Here is a 26,283-nt window from a genome sequence, read left to right as displayed (position 1 = left end):
GCTTCCCTATATATAATGGTCTGGCTCTCTAGCAACTTCAGCTCGAAATTATAGCTAATTGCCTACAAACGTCAGGTGGTCATAATAATCTGGCCACTGTGTGTGTGTGTGTGTGTGTGTGTGTGTGTGTATATATATAGATATATGAATTTATATTTGCTGTGAAAAAAACCATCAGGTTGGATTATAACCCAAAGAATAAGATAAATATATGTGAGTCAATACTGATATTAAATAAATAAATAAATAAATAAATAAATAAATAAATAAGTAGGCAAAACTGGGCAAACCTTCCAAATATTAGAAGTACTCTACCCTCCCGAGGAATTTAATTCCCCCACCTTTGAGTAGGGTCTGGACTTAGTGACTTGCCTCCAAAGAAGAAAGTAAGAAAAGAAAAAAATCGTAACTTTACAGTGCAGAAACCTGGCAAGCACGACCTACACCAAGCAATCAAGGTTAACATCACCAGTGATAAATTATGTGAGTATCGTGTACCTCCTGATGAGACGTGACAAGAAGGGCACTTTACCTCTGTGGCATTCTTCCCCAAAACCCATAACCCCAGTTATGGAGGAAATCATCAGCCAAACCCCAATCGAGGAACATTCTACAAAACACCTGGCCAGCACTGCTCAAGACTGTCAAGGTCATGGGAGACAAGCAAAGACTGAGAACCTACCACAGAGCAGAGGAAACTAGAGAGGCACTGGACTAAATGCAATGTGGTGTCCTAGACTGAATCCTGGAACAGAAAAAGGATGTAAGTGGAAAAACTAGTGAAGTCTGAATGAAGTTTGGAGTTAACAGAATGTACCCATGGTGGATTTCTAATTTCAACAAATGTACCACTTAATGTAAGATGTTAGCAATAGAGGAAACTGGATGAGGGGCATATAGGAACTCTGTATTATCTTTGCAACTTTTTATTATTTTCTTTTTTATGTTTTTTAACTTCAGAGAGAGGAGAGACAGAGAGAGAGAGGGGGAGCGGGAGAGATAGAAACATCAGTGATGAGAGAGAAACACTGATTGACTATATCCTAAACACCCCCTACTGGGGATCGAGCCCAAAACCCAGGCATGCGCCCTGACAGGGAATCAAACTGTGACCTCCCTTCATGGGTCGACACTCAACCACTGATCTACACCAGCTGGGCTCTTTGCAACTTGTTTGTAAATCTAAAATTATTCCAAAGTAAAAAGTTTATTTCAAAAGATCAGGTAAAGAAAGAGTGAGTCTCTCCTGGCTACCCCCCCCCCCACCCCCACACTCTATCCATTCTCTGCAATGGCACCCTATTTTCCCAGAGTTTCTGAGCTGATACCTCACTATGTCTTCAAGAGATAGTTACAAACTGGAGCTTAAGGATAGTGCAGTGCATGAAAGGACGAGTGGATTCATGGCCTGCATCCACTGCTTCGCCTCCCTTGCTGTACTCATAGGGGATCCCAAGCCAGCAGGTCAAACACTCTGTGAACCCTTAGAGAGTTGTGCTGGATAAAGCCCTACAAACAAAGCAATATCTAGACTATGTCTACTCCAGTGAAAATGAATTGCAGCCCTTTCCAGGGTGGAAAGGGTTTAATATAATCAACTTGTCAAATGGCTGGTTGTCCTCAAGGGACTGAGATGTATTTGAGACTGAGTTGGTCTCTGTAAGTGGCAGGCTCAACACTCTGTGTCAGCAATAACTACATGTCTTGGTGGGTGTGAGACCATATTATGGACCCCACATATACCTTCTTTGTATGCCACCATGGTTATTACTGTTTATGCACCCATGTGCCAGCCTGGGGTGTCCTTAGATAGAGGCTGGCTGATGTCAACTGCATATACATGGCTATGTAGTGCTTATTCCATGGTATACAGCCTGGTGGGTGTTAACATGAAATATAATGACCTTCACACTTGATGTCCACGCTCATAGGTCCAACCACATACCTCTACACAGAGCTCCTTGCCCCCGATTTTCTAATCTTATTCTAGACCCAAGCAGACAAGCTATTCACCACTGCCCAGGAGATCCAGGTATATTCTAACCTTGGGCCCCCTTTCTTTCCACAAAAAGATCCAGGTATATTCTAACCTTGGGCCCCCTTTCTTTCCACAAAAAGATCCAGGTATATTCTAACCTTGGGCCCCCTTTCTTTCCACAAAAAGATCCAGGTATATTCTAACCTTGGGCCCCCTTTCTTTCTACAGATGGCATGGCCCTGCTCCAAAGCTCTGGCCATTGGAAAGATTTTCCCCTCTGCTGTCTTTCAAGGACACCCCTGTGTGGGACTGCAGTGCAGCCAGTCTATTTTTGGCTTGCTCATTCATACTGAGCCATTTACCTGGGAACAAAGCTTGGTTCTTTTCACCTCAAGCTGGATATAAGAAGCTTCTCAGGCAGCCATAGCTCAGCTGAGGAGGGGGGGCACGGGTGCAAAGGTGGTGGGTGATATAGATGTCTGGGCCATCTACTCATACAGCTACCTTCTGCCCTTGGGCGCTGCTGTGCCCAATGCCAGTTGTACCATGTCCAACTTACGATGAATTGCTGCTGGGCTTTCTGACTTTATGACTGGGGGATCTGGTAGAATCCAGCTCATGATGAGCAGCTGTGGCTGCATGGTCAACTTGATGATCCATGCGCAGATGATCTGTCTTTTCCAGAACCTTGTAGCAAATCAGGAGCTGTGTTGTGAAAAGTGTGTCATTCCTGGCTACAGATGGCATGGCCCTGCTCCAGAACCCTAGAGGTCTACATAGTGATTCTCCTCCTAGGCCTTGTCATTAACTCCACAGGCATCATTTCCCACCACAGATACCTCAATACCATGGATTCTGCCAGATCACACAGCATGGTTACTTGTACTACAGTCTGGCCCTGCTGCTGAGTCCTTTCCTGATCTGGGCGCCCAGAAAAACTGGCAGCTTTGTCATCCACGATATGGGATGGAGCAGTATTCCCAGGTGTGAATATGCTGCCTCCAAACCCAAAGGGGCCTACCAAGCATTCCTTCTTAATGAGGGCATGGGAGATGCAATAATTTGTCTTTTACTTTGGAGGGAATGTCCCTGGCATATCCCAGACCACTGGCCCCTAAAAACTTCACTGATATGTGAGGCCCCTGCATCTACAGTGTGTGCTTGCACTCTCTGCAATTCATGTGTCTTACTGAGGCTTCCAATATACTCATTTCTTGCTCATCTGGCCCAATTAGCTGATGTCTTCAATGTAGTGGATCAATATGATGCTCTGCAACATGTCTAGGTGGTGCAGGTCTTTTCAGACTAGGCTGTGAGAGGTGGGAGAGTTAACAGCCCTGGGACAAGACTGTAATTGTATATTTTTGTCTGTTCCAAGCAAATATGAAGTCTGACTTTCCTTTCTGATAGGGAAGGAAAAGACAAACATTGACCAGATCAATGGCTACATACCTTGTACCTGAGAACACGTTAATGTGCTCCAAGAAAGAGGCCACAACAGTAGCTGCAATTAGAACTACCACTTGGTTAATTTTGCTGTAATTCACCGCCATCTTCCAGGATCCTTCTATTTTTGTAGGGCCCAGAGCAGTGAATTAAAGAGTCATAATGGTGATCACTATCGCTGCATCCTTTAGATCTTTAAGGATGACATTTATCTTTGCCATTCCCTGATTACTAATGAGGTTGGGCATCTTCTAACATCTTTATTGGCTTATTTCCTTTGCTTCCAACTCCCATAATTCATATCGTTGGCCTTTTTAAATCATTTATCTAGACCAGTGATGGCAAACCTATGACACGTGGGTCAGAGGTGACACGCGAACTCATTTTTTTCGTTGATTTTTCTTTGTTAAATGGCATTTAAATATATAAAATAAATATCAAAAATATAAGTCTTTGTTTTACTATGGTTGCAAATATCAAAAAAATTCCTATATGTGACACGGCACCAGAGGTAAGTTAGGGTTTTTCAAAATGCTGACACGCCAAGCTCAAAAGGTTCGCCATCACTGATCTAGAGTAGACCTTGGCACTCACCTTCAGCAGACTGTGAACTTCTTGGGGCCAGAAACTATGTCTTATTTGTTCCTGTGACCCTTGAATCTGCCTATAAGAACTCAAATATGCACTGAATGAGTGATTTTAACAAGAAAAAGCAGCATTTGATTGGACAACCTGGTCTTCTTGAATCTTGAAACTAACCTCCTTAGCTTATGGGTAAGCCTATCCCTGACAGCAATTATATCATTTTGGTTGATTTAAAAGAAAATACAATGTCATCCAATCAAACCATTGCTCTTTTGAAATCGAAGCAGTGTCACTGAACTAATAAACGCTCCCAAAGCCTTGTTTTCTGGATGGACTCCCTTTGATTGCAATAATGGGCAGTAACAAACTGAGCCTTCGTCCCATATGGCTGTGATAAACACATCCAAAACACATTACAAATCTCAGAATGAGACTCTGAGGCCTGAGGCTGCAGCAAAAGAAAACCAAGGTTGACAGGCACAAGTGTAAGAACCTGATATTCCTTAAATGAGAAAAGGCCAGCTGCCTGTTCCTTCACCACTGAACACAGTAAATGCATTATCTGAGCTTCCTGCCATTTTTCAAACCTGGGACTCTCTAATGATATCTGTTTGGTCAACTCTAAACTTCATTTGTCAAAAAAAAAAAAAAAATTATCTAATTTACACAATCTTGAGTGTCTCTTTCCTTTGCCATAAATTGTTGGAGTTTTAAATTTTGAAAATTTTTCTAAAGTATCTGTTTATGTAAGAACATTTTTATCTTTCTAAATGCACATTTTATTAGTTCCCTCACCTCCTCGAAAACTTCCCAGAGCCTCCCATTATCTGAAGGCCAAAGTCCAAACTTCTTCACGAGGCCTCTAAGGCCCTGGCTAATTGTTTTGCCCCATTTCTCTCCACAGTGTCTAAGAACTCTGCCTCCACCACTCCATACCATTTGCCTTTACTGACACAAGGCTTACACTTTACACCTCTGGGCTTTTGTACACATTCTGATCCCTCTGCTAAGAACTATCTATCCTTCAAGACTTGGTTCACACATTAACTCTCTGTGAAGACTTTATCTTTTCTTAGAATGGTATTAATCACTCCTTTCTCCACTTTCTCAACATTTTAAATCAATTATCTACAATAAACACCTAGTATGCTGTACTGTACTTATTTACTTATGTGTCTGTCTCCCCACTAGACTAAGGGCTCCTCAAGGGTAGAAATGAGATCTATTGCCATTTCTCCAGTGCCAGTCTAGACCTTGGTTCATATAAGATAGGCAACATTAGTTTGTTGAATGAATGGATGGATGAAAACGGAGACTCAGTCCCTACCCAAAGGACCAGGACCTCCGATTTAACCACCAGAAGAAAAGGACCAATAAGCTGCTGAAGCGGACTCTAACAGTAATTTCCCAAACTTCCTCTAGCAACCACACATATTTAGGAGACATATTCATGTCCAGATTTACAGACCTAGGAATTCAGAGGTCCTAGGGACTTTTTCACCCCATTGCAGGAGCTGAACCTTTCCTTTTTCACAGGCTGGAGCTCAGAAGTGCTTCTTAGTGGGTGGGTCAGCTTGGATGGATATCTGCAAGCCTCCTTTCCTTCAGCAAGCACTCAGAACAGCTCTATTAGTGTTCATGGAAATTCTGCGCATGCATCAAGGAGAAAACAGCCACAAATAACACGGTCTACTTTCCAAGTCTCCAAAGCCCATCTATGCAATCATTTTACTTTCTAACTATCACCACTGAAACCTTTCAGCCGCAGAGCAATTTGTTTTCAACTTACTCTGGGTCCTTAAGTTAGCAGAACTTTCTGGTTGCTTATAAATGAAGCTTCCGCCTCCCAGTCTCTCTCCCTGACTCCAGCTTCTTCTTCCACAGCCTGTTAACAAAAATTAACCAGTTCCTGCTTAGCATCAGTCCATACGCCTTCACCTGTTGTTCAGGACCCTTCACATTTGGTCCTGGTCCTTGCCTTCCTCTCCAGCCTCATTTCCATCTACTCTTCACCCTACTTTCCTCTATTCCAGCCACACCAATCACCTTCCAGATATTTCACTGGTCTGAGTCTTTCCATACTTTGCTTTCTCCGTCAGACATAAGCCTCAACTACCCAATTAACTACTTCTGCTCTTTAAGACTGCACACAAGTATCACTTCTTCCAGGAAGTATTACCTGATTGGTTAGATGCCTTTCCTGTACACCCACAAGTAGTCATTCAACTATTCAATAGTTATGGGGACCTAGTTTGTGCCAGGCTGTGCTCTAGGTGCTGGAAATACAACAGGGAACAAAACAAAGACTCTGCTTTCATGAAGCTTAAGTTCAATGAAATTTATTGGGGTAACATTGGTTACTAACATTATGTAAGTTGCAGGGGTACAATTCTATAATACATCATCTGTATACTGCATTGTGTGCTTACCACCCAACATCTTGTCTGCTCCCGTCACCATGCATTTGACCCCTCTATCTTCTTTCTCTTCCCCGTCCCCTCCCTTTATCTTTGGTAACCACCATATTGTCGTGTCCATGAGTTTGTGTTCCCTTTAGTGGGGAGACAGAATCGAAAGCACAACCACAGAACATGTGGATATGAATAGAACAATACACAGGATGTTATGGTAGGGGAAGCATAGGGAATTAGGTAGAGACTAGCATTTTAGAGAAGAAAATAGCATGTGAATGCTCTGATGGGAGTGACATGGTGAGATTTCCAGTTCTGATATGCCACTTTGTTCCTAGCACAGGAAGATAAATTTGAAGAGGTTCAGACTGGGTGCAAAGGAACCAGCTAGGAAGCCATGTGGTCATGTGGGCAACAGAGGATGAAGCCCTAAAGTGGTACTAGAGATGGAGAAGAGGCAAGAGATTTTAAATATATGTGACGAATAAAACCATTAGGACCTGATTGGGTAAGGACTCTCGCTTCTAGCAAGAATGCCTGGGCTACCAGGATTGTCAAGTGAGAAAAGACATGTTATAGCTGCGAAGCCCCCGAGACATCTTGGAGATATCATCTGAAACTGCGGGACCATGTATGGTCTGAAGATACAAACTGGAGTGTCAACTGCATGTAACCATAAGAGAGTGAATGAAATGAACCTGGGAGACTGGATCCAGTCAAACAGATCTGGGTTTTGAACCTTAGCTCTGCCTTTCACTCTCTGTGTGACCTTGAGTAAGCTACTAAGCCATTCTGGGGCTCACTTTTCTGATCTTTAATTGGATATTATTATTAAAATGTCTATCACAGTGCTGAGCGCCTGGTGGGTGCTTAATTATGATTCCAGCTCCAGTACATCCTAGCAGTGGGAAACGGAACAAGATACCTTTGCTTGGTGAGCCTCAGGGTCTCATCTGCAGTTCCTGCTAGGTATCCACAGTACTCCGTGGAATGGGTGCTCAATAAATGATTGCTGAATAAATGAAGAAATATAAAAAAACTGAAACAATATCTACTAACACAACAGATGTGAGGATTAAACAGGCAATGTTAATCCCTTCCTTTCTGTCCTTTTTAACCCATCCCATATTTTTTGTATTTTTAATCTCTCCTTTTTTATTAGCTCCTTTTCAGATTACATACATGCTCCAGTCTCCCTTAACCTCAAAAAACCTTTCTTGGGTCTTACCATCTCTCCAAATTCTTTGCAATAATTTTTCATCTTCACCAACTATACTTTTTCTCAACCCAAAATACTTTTCAATGAACAAGCCATATCTTTTGTTTTAGGCGGGGGGAAAGTCCCAGTTTATTATTACTTATAAAAAAGCAAATATCATTTACATAATTGTTCCAATAGGCCTATGTAGAGGTATTTTATTTTAAAAATATATGTATAGAATTTTTCACTACAGTAATTCATTTCAAGAGGAATTTCATTATGTATCTTCTACAGAACTTTAAAATGAGAATGTCACATATTCAAATAAGCCCGAGTGTGGGGATGCTGCAGGCCAGTTCTTCATTAGGAGCCTCAGCATGGGGGCTCCGGAGACCAACACAGAAGGTCTTCCAGGGGGAGCTGACGCATTCAGATAAGTGAGTTCTGGAAAGAAGGGGTAGTAGGCTGGCTCGGGCAGGCTCACCCCTGGGGTAGAGCAAAGAGAACAGACAGGGGAGTTCTGAGAGGCACCAGAGCCATCTAAACTCAGGGGGATGGAACTGTGTGAGCGGCAGCAGTAATTGAGTTTCAGTTACCTGCAGGGTGGCGAAATAAAGTAGTAACTTCATCTGCCTGACGTGGGGGAAGTTTAGAGGTGTCCTTGGCATACTCACAGCGAAATCCAAAATCCGTCACCCTTTGCTGTGTTGGGTGGTGTCAACCATACAGTGCTTCCTAGGGACAGCCTGTGCATGTCCTGTTAGGCTGCACCAGCGCACTACAGCTAATGAAGCATTTCCTGCAGCCTGTCTCCCAGGGCTCCCTGCAGCCTCTGTCTGAAGGAATGGCACCATGGGAAAATTTAGCGCAGCCAGCACCAGCCATCACCCAAACTCAAAAGAGTCTTTGAATGGCAGAAAGGGACACATTTTCTTTTCTGCCCAGCCCAGGGTTAGAACCGTCCTCAGGTCATTTTTTGTGGGTCTGTACAAACGTGCCGACTGGCAGCGAGCCGTTCTTCACCTGAGCCCGGATTTCAGCTTGGTGCTTTAATGTGAAGACCAGGGCTCTCACCGTCCGCCGGTAGGGCCCATTAATGAGGCGGGAGCAGAGATGAAACGTTTCCCGCTCAATATTTTCAACCAGTAGGTGATCCATCTAAAAAACAGCAAAATTATCAAATTAGGGCCTTGCAACGCATAAGAATTAAAAACAAGAGAGGCTGAAGCACTCTGCTCAGAGGCTTCCATTAATCAACTGAAATTCAAGGACATCTACTTCCTGTCACAAGAGAAACAGGAAGAGCAAATTAATTCCACCCTGGCAATTAAGGAACAAGGCCATGTGCTTTGTGACAGGGACCTCATTCACAACCCCTGCCGGGTGGTAATATTTGCCATTATAACAGGAAACTGGCCTGAACTAAGCGACGGGTACTGGGCCCTGTACTTTACCAACCAGGAAACAAAGACCAAGGATAATAAATCAGTGTAACAGTTTATACTTTTTGGAGGGTTTGTTTTAAGAGTGCCTTTTAACCCCTTACTGCATCTCAGAAACACTGGATCTGGATCTTAATATGTGTGTAGATCACTTTTCACATTGAATGCTCACAACTCCTATTATCTCATTTTGCAGATGAGGAAATGGGTTCAAAGGTAAAGAAAGGTTCAAGTTCTTCCAACTACTAAGAGGCAGAGCTGGGACTCTGACCTGGAGCCCCGACTCCAAGTTCATATTTCTGCCTTCACTGCACTGACTGTCCCCTCAGCATTCTGAGTGACCAGTAGAGTTTGAGGAGATGCTTGCAGGGTCAGCTAAGCACAGCAGACTTAGGGGATGGGACCTGTAGCAATTCCAGGGTGGTTTGGCTCAGGTCCAAGTCCTCCTAAGGTCGCAGACATAATCAAAGTAGGACAGGTATGGGACTTGGTCCACGCGGTCTGGATCCAGGCCAGGTTGGGCTGCTGGTCAGGGGACCCCTCAGCCCCAATTTCCTTTCCAGGCCCCTCCCCTCCCGAGTCCTGAGCATCGCCCCGCATGAGCCTACTAAGCTGCTTTCACACACCTCTGTCTGCTACAGATACTTGTTCCCTCAGCAAGGTACACTTTCCCTAGGAAATACATTCTTATTTGTATGTCAAAACTTAGCTAAAAAGCAAAATACAAGAAAGCAAATCCTAGCTTAGAGGACTGAAAGTTCTTCTTTGGGCTGCCACATGTCCCAAGTTCCCCTTAGTCATTATCACAATATACTACAATTATCCATTTTTTGGATAGTGAGTTCCTTGAATACAGTGAGTCCCTTGAATACAGGACAAAGTGAGTTCCTTGAATACAGGACACAAATTTTTCTCTCTTACTTGCTTTTCCCCCTTCATTCAAATATTTATTCAGCACTTACTATGTGCTAGGCTCTGTGCTCGGGGAGAGGGAAAAGCAGTGAATAAGGCTGGCACTGTCTGTGACTTCATGGTGAGCACAGGCCAGTAATAAGCAGTAGTGAACATGGATTACAAGTGCACCGAGTGCTAAGAAAGAGGACAGGAATACATGCTGGGCGCAGAGCTACAGCAAAGGGACCCAACCCTGGAGGGCAGTGCCTGGCTTTGGAAGGAAATGCTGTTTAACTTGAGATTTGAAGAATGAGTATGGGCTGGCTAGGGTCTATCACAAAGTAGGCATGTGCTTTGTGATAAATTCACTGATCTGTACATATATCTCTTGTGTACTTATGCTATATTTTATTTATCTTTATTATTTTTTTGGTTAATCCTCACCCAAGGATATTTTTCCCATTGATTTCTAGACAGAATTAAAGGAAGGGAGGGAAGAGGAAGACAGTGATAGACACACACACACACACACACAGAGAAAGAGAGAGAGATATTGATGAAAGAGCAACATTAGTCAGTTGCCTCTTATATGCACTCTGACTGAGGAGCAAACTTGCAACCTGGGTATGTGCCCAGGAATCGAACCCACGACCTTTTGGTGTCTGGGACAACACTCCAACCAAGCCACACTGGCCAGGGCTATATACTATTTAAAAAGAAAAGTTTAAGAAAAAAGTGTACCAAAAATAGAAAAGAGTCACCTAACACTTGATAAAAAAAAACCCTAATATAAGGAACAGACAGACCAAAACAAACAGAAAAATGAAACTTGGAAGAAATAAGGACGGCAGGAGCAGAACAGGCCTGAGAGAGAAAAAGAGGGACAGAGAATGAATACGCAGGCCCAGACATCTGCCGAGGTATAGCAGACAAGACGTTCCAGGAAGTTTGTGGTCCTGATGACTGATCTGGCTTGTGCTAGGGTGAGTGGATGTGGCTTGGCTCCGTGGCTCTCCAGAACCCAGACATCTCGAGCTCTTCATGGCCTCCTGAGTGGACAGCGAACTAGCCCCTGGCCTGAGGCAGCCCTGGAAGCAGGTCACTTCAGGAGGTTGAAAGGGTGGCCAGTTGTCTGGCCAGCATTTGTCCAGCAACATTTGCCAGAGAGGCTCCTCAATCCAGTGTGAGGATGGTTAGTCACTGTTTAGAGATTCACTTAAACAGTTAAGAAAAAGGTGGGTGTTTTTTAGGGGAATGGTTTGAGGGAAAAGGGTATATATACTTTTGCAAACAGGTCATGGCCATTCCACTGAATTACAGTATATATTTAAAAAAAGAACTCGGACAGTGCCTTGAAATTTGCATAACTGGATACTCATACATACTTTGTTTAGCAAATAGTTACTGATTTGCTACTCTGAGTCTGGCCTGATCTTGGTATTAGGGAGACTGAGCATGCCGAAACTGGTTTGGCTCAGTGGATAGAGAGTCAGCCTGCGGACTGAAGGGTCCCAGGTTTGATTCCGGGCAAGGGCATGTACCTGGGTTGCGGGCACATCCCCAGTAGGAGATGTGCAGGAGGCAGCTGATTGATGTTTCTCTCTCATCGATGTTTCTAACTCTCCATCTCTCTCCCTTCCTCTCTGTAAAAAATCAATAAAATATATTAAAAAAAAAAAATAGGGAGACTGAGCAGAAAAGACCTGCCCCCTACCATCCAGGAATCACAGTCTAGAAAGGCGACTGCACATACACAGAAACCACTGGGTAGTGGAATAGGTGTTCTACCAGCAATGTGATGGGAATAGGGAGCAAGCATGTAACAATTCTCATTCATGCCTTCTTATTAAATGAAGGCCAATCAGAATGAAGAAGTGAAGAAAAACATCAGTGATATTAAAATGTAAATTATACAGGATAATAATTCATCATGTACCTTTTTGTATAAAAGTTAATTGCACAAAGTGAATGAACTTAAAACTGCCCTTGGATAATCCAAACCAACCCAAATCGTTGATTCCTTTCCAATGGGTCCTAACCTGGTGATTTAGGTAAGCCCTTTGGGACTTAGCTAAAGGACCAAGTCTCACTGATACCTTGAGAAGACGGAGTTTTGCTGTGAGATGCACCAGTGGAAATGGGAATAGGAACGCTGCAAGAAACCTAGGGATTCATTTGGGGACCATATTCCTTCTCTGTATCTTATGACCTTCCTGGTCTCCTCCCCTAGGTTTTTGCTCCTCTCCATTTGCCTTACTCACTGCTCCCCATATTCTACACATTTCTACCCCTGCTTCCTCATAACTCCTCCAACATCTGTTCCAACACTCCCACTGTTGTTTTCTTAGCATTTCCTAGTTCACATGTCTCAGAGACAGAGAATCTGATTTACCTTCCCTATCTATTTGTACCTGTGAGTTATTCAGTTGTCCAATCCTGGACAAATTGGTTATAGCTTGGAGAAGATATAAAACATGATCACCTAGAATAAAACATGACCACCTAGAGCTCTTTCATCAAGGATTCTGGCCTCAGTGGGAAATGGTGCCATAATCAATTAGTGATGTCTGCCACATCTGTAAGCCCTTTAAAAGCAAGGGAACAGGTCTTTTTTATGTGTGTACCTTAACTGCAGAACTTCCCACGTTGTACTGTAACTGTTTATTTGTCTATCTCTCACAGAAGCCTGTAAGCCCTTTTAGGGATGATACTGTGCTGGATCCATTTCTAAATTCCCCATGCCTAGCATAGGTACAAGCACATGGTAAGAGCTCAGTAAATATTTGTTAAATGAATGTCCTTCTCCCCTACCCCCCAACATATCCTCCCTCCTTTCCTGCTCTTTCAATAACATCCTACACATAGCAAATAAGATATGAAATATAATGTTTCTATTTTATATGTATTTTCAAGTTAGCAAAATTCTACTCCTCTTGCAAAGGCCAATTCAATTGCCATCTCTTTCATAAAACCTTCCCAGATTCCCCTATCAGATTTCATATACTGTCCTTTGTGTGTCTACACCCGTGGTCGGCAAACTGCGGCTCGCGAGCCACATGCGGCTCTTTGGCCCCTTGAGTGTGGCTCTTCCACAAAATACCACGTGCGGGCGCGCACGTACAGTGCGATGGAAACTTCGTGGCCCATGCGCAGAAGTTGGTATTTTGTGGAAGAGCCACACTCAAGGGGCCAAAGAACCGCATGTGGCTCGTGAGCCGCAGTTTGCCGAGCCGCAGTTTGCCGACCACTGGTCTACACCATTTGCTTGTACCCATTTTAGTTATATTTCATCTTGCCTTCTATTAGTTAGTCATTTACAGGCTCTCCACCAGGAGACAGTAAGCGTCCTTAAGACAGGGAATGCAACTCACTTATGTTAGCATTCTCCCTGGCACTAGCAGTAGTAGTACTAAACATCTATTGAATTGAATATCCACTAGAAGCAAACTTTGTGTGAGTTTTAGCACACAGAGCATGACTGGGTTTGTACCTATCTAACCACACTCCTTTTTGACCATTTAAATACATTTATGAAAGAGCTGGTCAAAGCCAGAGGTGCAGTCTGAGGCCATTAAACAAAGAAAAAACTAACAGTCCCATATGGGGACGTACCCCTGACCTGGATCTCATTAGCACCATCTGACAACCAACTGGGCCAACCAGCCAGTGTTTCATAACTCTTAATGATACAGGCTCACTTTGAGAATCAGGTTCATTTTTTTTAATGACATAATAGGAAAATGATCACAGGCCATGAGGTAGGAAGGAGAGTGGATAATGAGGAAGGGGAAGTAAGAGAATGACACCACAGGGGATGTTCATATGAGGAAAGATCTAAAATGTAGGGAAGAACAAAGAAGATCCAGAAGGGAGAAAGTAAAGGGGAATGGAGCCAGGGTTTCAACAATGGAGTTTTTATTCATCTATTCCATTATTCCAAGAACAAGGAAACAATCTATGAATCTGGAAAGCAAGATCTATACAGTAATAAAGAGATACATTTGGCTGTGTGTGTATATTCCTCATCTGTGGCTTTCACTACAAAAGAATATAACAAAAACAAATAACATGAAAACATTTATTTTCTACAAAAAATGTAATGGGTAGATCTGTAAAAACACATGCTAGGATCAAATTGTAAAGGCTTTTTAGTCGCCAGGCCAGTAACTTACCCAATGGTTTACTACTGCCTGATAAAGTACATTTGTGGAGATTGGATGTCTGATTTGAATGCACTCAACATTGGTTACTGTCAAAGACCAGATACTGGATTAGATGGGTCACTGATTTACCTTAATATGGAAATGTTTCAGATGGTAATAGGTGCTAAGAGTTAACTTTTATGCAAAAATGTTTATAATTCTTCGACACATCAAACTGATCAAACTATTATCAAATACTATTTATGCAAGAAAAACAGATTGATTTTTTTTTTTTTTTGGCCAAGGAAGAAAGAAAGATGCATACTTTTTAATTTTTAAAATTTACTCTTTGGGAACAAAACCACTCAACTATGCTTAATCTGATATTTTCTCCAATTATGTTGGAAAGCACTAACGAATGTATCACTTTTTTAACTTTGCTTTGTAACACTTGAGTGCTTACCACTTGATGTGCCATTTAAAGGATAATTAATGGATAAACTAAAAGGATAATTATTATGGAGTTTAATATAGTAGGCAAACTGCTCATTAATCCTCACAAGCATTGCTTCGTTATTATCATTTACTTAAAAATATACCACAGGGAACTGGAATTTAACACCACATTAACTACATATTACATACCCACACTCTATGTTTCTGTAATAATTTTGGTTTATTTAAAAAATAAACTTTATTTAAAATATCAAATAGCAAGTCTTGTTGGCTAATCAATATTCTGGAAAGTTATTTATTTAGACTTACAACCTTCATATTTTTTTCTCTCTTGCAAGGGCTTAATATTCATAGTAAAGCTTCCTTTAGGAAAAGAAAAGCAAACTTAACAGCATAGCAATTTGCTGAGCTATCAAATAACACTGAAAATTATAAAAATGAAAAAATAACCATATATAGAAAAGGATATACAAAATGACACTAACGGATATTGATCAAGATGAAAAAGATAACATAAATGTAAATTATTGTTAATTTTCTGCAATGTTGTTTAAATAATCAATAAAACTATCTTATGGAACATTTGGCATATAATTGGCTCTTAATAATCTGGGATAATCATATTATAGCATTCATTTAAAAAGTTATAATAATTACCAAACAGAAAATGCACCAAAATGCTAACAAGATTATATCCGGGTGGTAAGTTCAATGGTGATCTTATTTTTCCTTTCTATGTTTTTCACATTTTCTAAGTGTGTATTTAAAAATCCAAAACTATATTTTAAAAAGTAAATAATATACCATGAGTTCATTTGCCCTTCTTTTGTAGATACATAATTGAGACAGAAAGGTTAAAATTATTTTCAGAGAATATAGTAACAGTTCTAGCATTTAAATCAGACTTCTGAATTGCTTCCTTTGTTAATAATATTAAATTATTCTTAAAGAAACTTTGATAGGGATACCCTAAAAAGAGGAAAATATATAAATATTATATGTCTGATTTTTCCAGAGTATGAACTGACATATAAGATTTGTTTGATAATGGTGATTAATATTATTGTTAATGAGCAAAAATCCTTTTAGCATGTGCACCTCAAGCCACTAATGTCATCTGAACTGTTGGCTATCAGGATGATAGGAATTATGTCTAGCCAATTGATTCTATGCTTTAGAGTATGGACAAAAAAATGGGGGAGTAGAATCTTTTCAATAGACAGCTATTTCTTTTGCCACTGATATTCCATAACAGAGTCCATCCCAGAATTTTTGCTTCAGTGGCAAGAGAACAAATTTTAAATGGAAGGAGCCTACCCAGTCAATGTGGCTCAATGGTTGAGTGTCAACCTATGAACCAGGAGGTCAAGGTTCGATTCCTGGTCAGGGCATAAGCCTGGGTGTGGGCTCAATCCCCAGTGGAGGGTGTGCAGGAGGCAGCTGATCAATGATTCTCTCTCATTATAAATGTTTTTATCTTTCCCTCCCTCTCCCTTCCTCTCTGAAATCAATAAAAATATATTTAATAAAAATAAATAAATAAAATAAATGGAAGGAGCCAACATTCATTAAGTGACTTGTAATCACCAGGCACTATACTATTCTTTTGTATAAACAGTCCATTTACTCTTTCCAATAACCTTAGGTGGTAGGAACAATAATCATTTTATAGTTAAAAAAAAATCAAGCCTCATGTTAAAGGATTTGCCTAAGGTGTCACAGCTAGTACGTACTATAGCCAGGGTTTTAATTCAGGTTTGCTAGTTCCTTTCTACAACACTGTCTCCCAGAATGATTACAAATCCAGAACCCTTAAAGAAAAAAACAGAATAAAGCCACAGCACTAAGACTATGAAAGTTCATTTTGAAAATGTGAGGCTCATTTAACCAAGAGCTCCTAATAATCACATTCCAACCAGACATTACCTCTAATTCCAACGCTTCTGCAAGTAATTTCTGGGCGTTTTTCCTAAGTGCCTCGGTTTTGGAATCACTTCGGACTTCAATAGAAGGTCTATCTGCATGTTTCTCAATGAAAGTTCTCCACTCAGTGTAAACTTCTTTGGCAAGACAAGCCACTTCTGAATCTGAGTGTTGACGCATCTTATTCACCGTGTGACCTGGAGCAAGAGAAGAGAAACCAAAGGAAAGGTTGTTCTGTCTTCTGAAAGTACAGGACTAGATGGACTGATGTGTGTATGGCACTTAGAAAGCCATTCACATCCCTAAGGATTTTAAGGCTCTTGTGCAAATGAAGACCATTTCTCAAAGACTGGGGTTACAAGGTAATCACTAGGGGGAGAAGCACTGGACTCGCCAATGTATTAAGTCATAAAATAGAAACATGACCAAAAGATACTTACAACAGAACAACTAAGGTGCCAACACCTTAATCCAAAAATTGCAATAAAAGAAATGAAGTAATCATTTTTCTTATCTTTTTGGTACATACTATATTTCAGAACAACCAAACAGCTCTAGCTATTGAAGAAATGTTCTTTGTTGTTGTTGTTAGTCCTCACCCAAGGATATTTTCCACTGATTTTTTTTGGAGAGAGTGCAAGGAAGGGGGAGAGTCAGAGAGAGAAACATCGATGTGAGAGAGACACATTGATTAGTTGCCTCCCGCACATGCCCCGACCGGGGTGGGGATTGAGCCTGCAACCAAGGTACATGCTCTAGACCAGAATCAAATCCTCGGTCAGTCCATGGGCCAACATTTTATCCACTGAGCCAAACTGGCTAGGGCAAGGAAATGTTCTTTATTCAGCTAATAAATGTGAAAAGATTGACAGAATTTAAAAAAAAAAATTGTAGCCCATGATGAAATAATTCACTCAGGTGCTAATCATCAGTAGATCAATTCATTCAATAGAAGGCTGATGGGGAAATTTATAATGGAGGAACGAGCTGTCATGACCTGAACCACTGATCAATCAGCATCCCTGAGAGTGGCACCATCAGACACAGGTAGCACTTCACTGCCCTACCTATGAAGTATTCTTGCCCCTCCTCCCAGAGAAAAGATGAACCAGAATCCAATGAATCATTCAATGCTAACTTCCAGTTTATAGAAAATATGAGAGGCAGAGGAATAGGTTATAGTATGAGGAAACAGACAAATTCAGAATGTGGCACATTCCACAGGACAACAGACCTGGTTTCTATAATGGTAAATGGTATTTCTTAAAAAGGGGAATAAGGTCACAGACTGCTTTAGATTAAAAGAGTCTTTTGAGTCCAAACTACCAAATGCAATACATTTGGAACCCCTTAATGCCATCTTCTACAGAAGCCAGAGACGTCTTTATTTAACTTTATTATTTTCTCTTTTTAGGGATATTTTTTTCTAAAACATAAACCTGACCATTTCACTGCTCTACTTAAGTCTTTCAATTCTATATCCAAATTCATATCTTGTCACACAAGTCCCTTCAATCATCTGCCACCCTCCCACCTGCTTTCTAGCTTCATTTCCAGCTACCATCCTACTGTCATCTATACTCCAGCTACTTGTAGCTCCTAAAATACTTCAATATTTTGAAAGTCTCTGCTTTTGAACATATTTTCCAATAAACATTCTGTCTGCCTGGAATATTTCTGCCCACTTCATCTGGTTAACTTCCACTCTGTCTTTAAGACTCAGTACAGGAGTCCCTTCCCTAGGAAGTCTTCTTTAACACCCCTAGGCTTGGTTGTATGCCTCCTCTGTGCTTCCTTAGCACCTTGGGCTTCTGTTTATCACAATAATTATTATAATTAGTTGCCATTAGATCAGTTCTCTCTCTTGTCCACCAAAGAGAGCTCCTTGAGGTTAAGAGCTGTGATTTGTTCATTTCTGTACCTCTAGCAAACAGCACCATGGCAGGAGCTAGGGATCAGAAGAGTGGTTCGATTAAGTGTTGTGGAGACATAGGCCCACATGAAAAATAACATACTTTTACTAAAATATGTAAAACAAGGGGAAAACTACCATATTATATGATGAAAAGTTAGTAAAAGAATGCCAGTACTGAAGCTAATTTGTAAATGTAATGTAATCTCAATAGGCTGTTTGTATTAGAAGACAACCAATATTTATAGACTTATTATAGAAATATAAATGGGTAAAAGTCTAAAATATTTTAGAAAAGAGGAATTATCAGCATTTAGCCTTATAAGATATTAGAGCAGAGGTGGGCAAACTTTTTGACTCGAGGGCCACAATGGGTTCTTAAACTGGACCGGAGGGCTGGAACAAAAGCATGGATGGAGTGTTTGTGTGAACTAATATAAAGTCAAAGTAAACATCATTACATAAAAGGGTACGGTCTTTTTTTTTTTTTAGTTTTATTCATTTCAAACGGGCCGGATCCGGCCCGCAGGCCGTAGTTTGCCCACGGCTGTATTAGAGGCTTGGTGCATGAAATTCATGCATAGGTAGGGTCCCTAGGCCTAGCCAGAGATCAGAGCCAATGGGGCCTTCCAGCTGTTCGCCAAGGCCTTCCTTCCTTCCTTCATCCACGCTGCCCTCTGGTGGTCAGCGTACAGCATAGTGAGCAATTGAACTCCTGGTCTCCCGGTTGAACATCCAAGGGGACACTCTGCATATTAGCCTTATATACAGAGAGAAGATTAGGACATATTATAAACAACAATAGTTAAAATTACATGAACTAGCACCAGAAAATAAACCTAATGAATAAAAAAATGAAGCACAGAAATAGACCTCATTATATACCAGAATTCAATATATACTAAAAAGAATCATCATTGAACAAAGGGAAGCAGAAAACAGATTTAAATTTGGGGAAATAGTCAAAACCATTTGAAAAGTTTATCAGCTTATGCCAACTGTATAGCCCAGTGGTTGGCAAACTCATTAGTCAACAGAGCCAAATATCAACAGTACAACCATTGAAATTTCTTTTGAGAGCCAAATTTTTTAAACTTAAACTATATAGGTAGGTACATTGTTATTAACTTAATTAGGGTACTCCTAAGCTGGCCTTTGCTAAAAACGTCCTCAATCTGATTGAGGTACGTTCGCTGAGGTCGACCCCTTCCAACTCTCCCATCCACACTCGTCTTGTATACTTATTTCATCTATCTCCTTTCCGAAAACCAACTTCTGTGCATGGACCACGAAGTTTCAATCACACTGTACGTGTGCGCCCGCACGTGGTACTTTGTGGAAGAGCCACATTCAAGGGGCCAAAGAGCTGCATGTGGCTCGCGAGCCGCAGTTTGCCGACCACTAGTATAGCCTAACACTTAATGATTCCCTTACCCTCCACATTTGCTGAAGGCCCATCTCTGTATGCTAGGCACTAGTCATGCAGGGCTGAACAAGAATATGCTCCTGCTTTTAAGATTCTGTGAAGGGCCCTGGCCGGTTTGGCTCAGTGGACAGAGCGTCGGCCTGCAGACTGAGGCGTCCCAGGTTCGATTCCGGCCGGGGGCATGTGCCTTGGTTGCGGGCGCATCCCCAGTGGGGAGTGTGCAGGAGGCAGCTGATCGATGTTTCTCTCTCGTCGATGTTTCCAACTCTCTATCCCTCTCCCTTCCTCTCTGTAAAAAATCAATAAAAATATATTAAAAAAAAAAAAGATTCTGTGAAGGGCATCCTGCAGGTGAAAAATATAACTCTGAAGGGAAGACAAGAGTCTTTAACTTCTCATTCTAACCAATTATCTACCTAGAAATTTCATCTAGCCATTCTACTTACTGCTCAGGGAAAGGAATACATCAACACTCCTCACAAGGAGAGGAAGAGAAATATGCAGAACACTCAGAGTAAATGTCTCCAGGTGCTTCCTGGCTGGCAATGCTTAGCGAGGTGTTCTAATACACACATCACTTAAAAGCTGGTCACTACTCAATACTTTCCTTTTCTGAGCAGAGTTCTCTATATTCTTGAGATTATTCATTTAGCAAGCAAAATTTTGTTGGTCACTGTTATAGATGCTAAAAATACAAAGATAAACAAGACACTGGAGGACCTCAAGACCTAAATTCAGGGCATTTTAATACCTTTACTAAGTACCTACTTTATGCCTGGTGCTGAGGGTACAGAGATGGAAAAGACCCAGTCCCTGGAATTTAACCTACACTCACCTCGCGCCAAGGTGTGCAAAGAAGATATGTGTACAAAAATATTTATTCCAGTACTGTTTGTGATAGTAAAAAGCTAAAAGCTCATCATTAAAGGCTCACTTTGTTAAATAAATTATAGTCCACTCAAACAATAAATATTTTGCAATTATTAAGTACTAGAATAGCTCAACATGTAGTAACATAGAAAGATGATTAATTTATTCAGTTAAGTGGAAAAAAAAGGTTCTCAGAACATCCACAGTATGAGCCAATATTTTTTTCAATTACTTTTGTGCACACATATAAACACATATGTGTTTATTTGCAGAGGGAAAAGTCTAAAAGAATTTACAATGAAATTATTAGTGAGTCTCCTCTGAGTCGTGGGACTGGGTGTGCCTATGCAGTCCAGCTCACAATCCTGTGGGTGGGCTCAACCTGTACGCAATCCTAACAGTGCGAGCTGTGCTGTAATAGAGGTGCATTCAGGCTGCTTTGGAACAGAGATCCTTCTGTCTATCTGCTCCCAACCTTACCCTCTTCTCTCTCCAAGAAAGGCACTATTGATCCAGCTTTATACATGAGAACTGAAGACACAGAAATCCCTCAGAGTCCTCTATTTGTAGAACCAATGGACCTTCTCCAACCTCATGTACCTCATCCTTCAATAGCATCTGACACTGCTGCTTTCTTCATTCTGAAATATTCTCTTCCACTCTTCTTTGAGATACCACCTGTTACTGGTTCTCTGCTTCCTTCTCTATCTCTTCTGCTGGCTGCCTTGCTCAACCTTTATCTGTGAACCCCAGCTGGGGCGTTGTCCTTGGGCTCTTCTCTTGTTTCTCCACCTGCCTTCCCTGAGTAATCCCACCCACTCCTGTGGTCCAATTACTATATGCAAGCAGATGACTACCAAATATGTATCTCTAGCCCAAAGGCTCTCACTGAGCACAAGACCCAAATTCCAGTCCCCTTTGGACATCTCTACTTGCTTATTTTGCAAGCACCTCTAACTCAACATTTCAAAAATGTAAATGGAAATCATTATTATCCCCATCAGTCCCTCACACAATGGCACCACCATTCACCCATCATATTAGGCTCCTTAACATCTATTATATCTTTCCCTTTTCCTCCTCAGCTCCCTCTTCATCCTCACTGCTGCCCTGATTCACGTCCTCCTCACCTCTCCACAGGTCTATTGCAATGATTTACTAACCAACCTTTGTTCACACCCAGTCTGGCTTTCTCCAATTTAACCTCTATACTGATGTCAAAAATAACCTTTTAAAACACAATTTGATCATATCATTCCCTTACCAAAAACTCTTCAGTGGCTCTCTCCACTGCCCTCAAATTAATTTCTAAGTATAGCATTCGAGTTCCAAATGACCTGAACTCTTTGGCCTTACCTCTCACCAGGTCATCCTTTTCTCCCTCCCCTCAAAACCAGCCCTCCTACCCCTTTATCTCCATGCACTAAGTTCTAGCCACAGAGAGCAGCTTGCACATCCTTGTTTTGGTTCAGGCTGTCTGGCCTTCTTACATTTCTGTGCCTTGGCTCACTGTTGCCTCTGCCAAGAATGTTTAAGTGCTCACTTTCCCTTCTAAACTGCAAACATCTGGGGGGCAGGAGCCATACCTTACTTCAAGTTATATTCCCAGCTCCCAGAATAGTGCCTCGCACAGAATAATAAATATATGTTTGCTGAGCTCAATCAAAGTTAAATTAAAAATTTTAAATTTAGCTTTCAAATTGTTGAATATAGATGCAATTGATTGGTAAAAATCACACAATTGCAAACAAAATAATGGAATGATATTGTAAAGAACTGAACCCAAAGGCACTGGGGAAATCAAAAGCTCCTAATTCTTACCCATTGCTAAGAATTCTTTCTGCTTACTACTCCAGATTTCATATGAATTACTTAATTTTTATAACTAAATGAATTAAATACTATTTGTATATCTCTCTTTACAAATACAAAACTGAAGGTCAGCAAAATAACATGCCCCAGGTCTCACAGCTAGTAAGTGTGGAAGCCAGGATTTGATACAAGCGGCCTGACTCCAGGGCCTGTATACTTAACCCCCTAACACTCTGCATTTCCCTGTTATTAGGGACTGGAACACAGGGAGTGATCAACAAGGCTCTTTGAGATAATGTTCACCTTCTTGTTATTCCCAAATCAGAAGAGCACAGGACTTGAGAGGTTGCCATATGCTTAAGACTTCATCTCTCCGGCCAAGGCAGTGGAGTCCATGTTTCTTGCCTGCAGGGGGCAGTACACCCACAGATAACTCTCTCAGGAGCCCCACCCAGACTGGCCAGGAGGCTCTGCCAATACCAAGGAAACCATCCCAGGAAGGGCAAGGCTATAAGATTTGTTAGCAAGAGGAAGGAGTCTCAAAAAAAAAAAAAAAAAGTGACAGCAGGAAAGGCAGCCTGGACAGGAAAAGAGAAGTGGGGGCGGAGGGGGGGGGGGGCGAGCGAGGGAACCCTCTTCTAGAAAAAACAAGGCAAAAATAATAAATTTTAGATCACAAAAGGAATTTTGTGGTAACAATAATGATGACAGTTAACCATTGTGCTAAATGCTTTACATACCATAACTCATTTACTCCTCAGGACAACCCTATGGTTAGGTGCCATTGTGATTCCCCATTTTATAGGTAAAGAACCTAAGGAACTAAGGGATTAAGTAACTTGTGAAGGACATGGCAGGACCAGATTTCAAATGTAGGCAATTCGGCTCCAGCACTCACGCTTTAACCCTATACTATACAGTTCTACCTCCTCTGATTCAGATGAAAAAAAAATGAGTATCCATGACCTTTCCCCAAGGTCACAAGTTGGTCAGTAGCTACATCAAGAAAGTTAATGATCTGCAAAAAGTCATTATTTGCTCCATGAACTTTTATGTTTTAAAGCAAACAGTGCCACTGGCTGGTCTTATGATCTAGGTTAAGTCCTCTGGGTTTAAGGGTAGAGGGTTTCTGCTTACCAGCACATTAAGCCAAATTCCCTGCAGGAGCGGTCTTTCACTCATTTAACAAACATTACCAAATGCTAGGTATGTATCAGGCCTTGTGCTGGACATTGGGATAGAATGTTGACCAGATGCAGCCCTGTACTCAAGGAGCTCCAGGTAGGTCTAAGCACAGGAGAAGACACCTAAAGAAACAAATGCATGGAAGTGTTACAGGTCCTAAGACAGCACTGAAGGGGGAACCCCAGGGAGGGCCAAAAGGGCAGAGGAATCAATTAAGCTAGCAAAGGGGTCACCAAATACCAAGAAACAGGCAAAGTTTTATCCTGAGTCTTACCAATGACTCAAGGAGACCATGACTCACAGAAGTAGAGTGAACAAAATCGTAGAACCTGAAATGGCATGATTTGAGGGCTTGTGGCAGACAAAATAATGGTCCCCAAAGACAGCCAGGTCCTAATCCTCAGAATCTCTGAATATGCTACTTTACATAGAAACAGACTTTTGCAGATGTGATTAAAATTAAAGACCCTGACATAGGATGGATTATTGGTGGGCCCAATTTAATCACACTCCTTAAAGGTGAAGAGACAGAAGGGTGGGTCAGAGAGATGAGATGTGAGAAGAATTTGACCTCCCAGCTCTGGAGATTGAGGAAGGGAACCACAAGCTAAGGAATATAGGTGGCTTTTAGAAACTGAAAAAGGCAGGGAAACAGATTCTCCAGAGTGGAATGTAGTCTTGATTTTAGCCCAACTGAGACCCATACTGAAATTCCTTTTTATTTTAAATTGATTTTTAAAAAGAAAGGAAAGGAGAAGGATAAAGAGATGAAAACATCAATGAGAGAGAAAGATCACTGATTGGCTGCCTCCTGCACAGCCCCCATTGGGGATCGAGCCTGCAACCTGGGCATGTGCCCTGACCAGGAATCGAAGAGAAAAACATTGATGTGAGAGAGACACGTCAACTGGTTGCCTTCCACATGCACTCTGACAGGGGCTAGGAACCGAACCTGCAACCCTTGACTGCGCAGGCCGACACTTTAACCATTGAGCATCATACTGAACTTCTGACCCACAAAACCATCTACACTAATAATCTACATTAATAATAGACAAATATGTAAACTGACAGTACCTTCACGACGCCCCAAGCCAATCAGGAGTGAGTATAAAATTAACCTGACAAAGATGGTGGGCCTGTGGGCAGCGCACACATGCACAGGGGACGAATGGCTGGGGGGCAGAGCGGGACGCTTGTATCATCGCCATGGTGACGACGCAGGGGTTCTGCCCCACCCCAGCCGTTCCGGGCCTCTAGGCAGCATGGGAAGGCAGAAAGGCGGCTCCAGCTGGAGCGAAGGCAGTGCCGGCAGCCAGGGGAAGGAAGGCCCATTCTTGCACGAATCTTCGTGCATCGGGCCTCTAGTAAGATAATAAATCTGTGTTGTTTTAAACTACTGATTTTGTGGTAATTTGTTATAGCATTATTCACAGAAAATGAATATAGGAGTCCATAAGTAGTTCAAGATTGCTGACGAAATAGAAATCTATGGCACAACTTGAGACCAGAAGGCTATTTGAAAGGTCCTTGTCACTTATCCCATGTCTTTGGATAAGTCAAATCACATACCCATTCACTCACTCACTCACTAATTTGTTCATTCAACAAACGTTTTTAGCTTCAAATAGATTGTTTCACCTGAATCTTGAAGGACAAGTAAAAGCTTGCCATGGACAAAGGTGCATTTTTAGGTTTCAGGAAGTGGCATGACATGGTATAAAAATATCTTATCTTAGCTTTGTCACTTATTTTTTGGTTTTCTGACCTGGGTAAATTACTTTAAACTCTCTAAGCCTCAGTTCTCCCATCTGGACAAAATAACAACCTTTACCTTCCAGAATTGGTATGTGGATCAAATGAGGTCATAGTTGGGAAAGCACTTAGTAAGTATAGGTTTTCTTGTTGTTAATCATAAATGAAAAATTATCTGAAATCAGATAAATATGGTTGACATAAAACTTTTCCCAGAATATTCATTCACACAGCATTGCAAAGTGGAGCATGCTTGCTCACTAGGTTGAGAGTCCAAGGCCTAACTCCTCTGCCTCATCAGCCATCTACTCAATACTTCTTACCCACTAGACTCCTTTAAAGTGAAAGTATGCAGTCACAGAGGCCCCATTAAGTGCCAAGTCCAAAGGCTTTTGCCCAGTGAGGACACTCATTTCCCTTGCCTCTTAACACACTCTCCTCCTTGACCTTCATGTCATAATATAAAAGACCTGGCACTCTTCCTCTCTCTCTCTACTCCCTCAGCCTCTTCACTGGCTCCTCTTCCTCCTCCCACTTCCCCACCATGGATCTTCCAAGTTCTATCCTTCAGCCCTTTGATCTTTTTTTTACTCAGAGAACTCATCCACTTAGGTGATTTTAAGCAAATGCTTCCAGGCAAATGACTTCCAAATATGTATTTTTAGTCTAAATCTCTCATATGAACTTCAGTCCCACATCTCCAACTGCCTGCTGGACATTTCTACCTGGAGAGTTAATGTCAGAGCAAAACACTAGGGAGACTGACTAAAATGGGAATACTAGGAGAAAAACTTTGTATTTGAGGCACAAAAGAAATGGCACTAAATTCTGTTTAAAAGAGGTGA

General features: G+C 41.5%; 1 protein-coding gene across 5 annotated transcripts in view; it reads right to left on the bottom strand.

Moving 5' to 3' along the window:
- The window catches only part of TCEANC2 (transcription elongation factor A N-terminal and central domain containing 2), a 52,979-nt gene that overhangs the window by 4,561 nt on the left and 22,135 nt on the right, over nucleotides 1-26,283 (bottom strand). The window contains exons 4-7 of one of the 5 annotated variants that reach the window (XM_036351721.1): nucleotides 16,482-16,675; nucleotides 8,645-8,779; nucleotides 7,346-7,432; nucleotides 6,333-6,560 (exon numbers count right to left, since the gene is read on the bottom strand). In XM_036351721.1, the coding sequence (XP_036207614.1) occupies nucleotides 7,370-7,432; nucleotides 8,645-8,779; nucleotides 16,482-16,675 (392 nt within the window). In that variant the 3' untranslated portion in view covers nucleotides 6,333-6,560; nucleotides 7,346-7,369. Of the gene's footprint in view, nucleotides 1-6,332; nucleotides 8,780-16,481; nucleotides 16,676-26,283 lie in introns of those variants that run through there. The other 4 variants (XM_036351720.1, XM_036351718.1, XR_004974292.1 and 1 more) reach the window with 4 other exon arrangements.

This window comes from Myotis myotis, unplaced genomic scaffold (genome assembly GCF_014108235.1).
Source record: "Myotis myotis isolate mMyoMyo1 unplaced genomic scaffold, mMyoMyo1.p scaffold_m19_p_2, whole genome shotgun sequence".
NCBI lineage: Eukaryota > Metazoa > Chordata > Mammalia > Chiroptera > Vespertilionidae > Myotis > Myotis myotis.
Note: the sequence above shows the minus strand (reverse complement) of the source record. Positions and strands in the feature narration are given on the sequence as shown.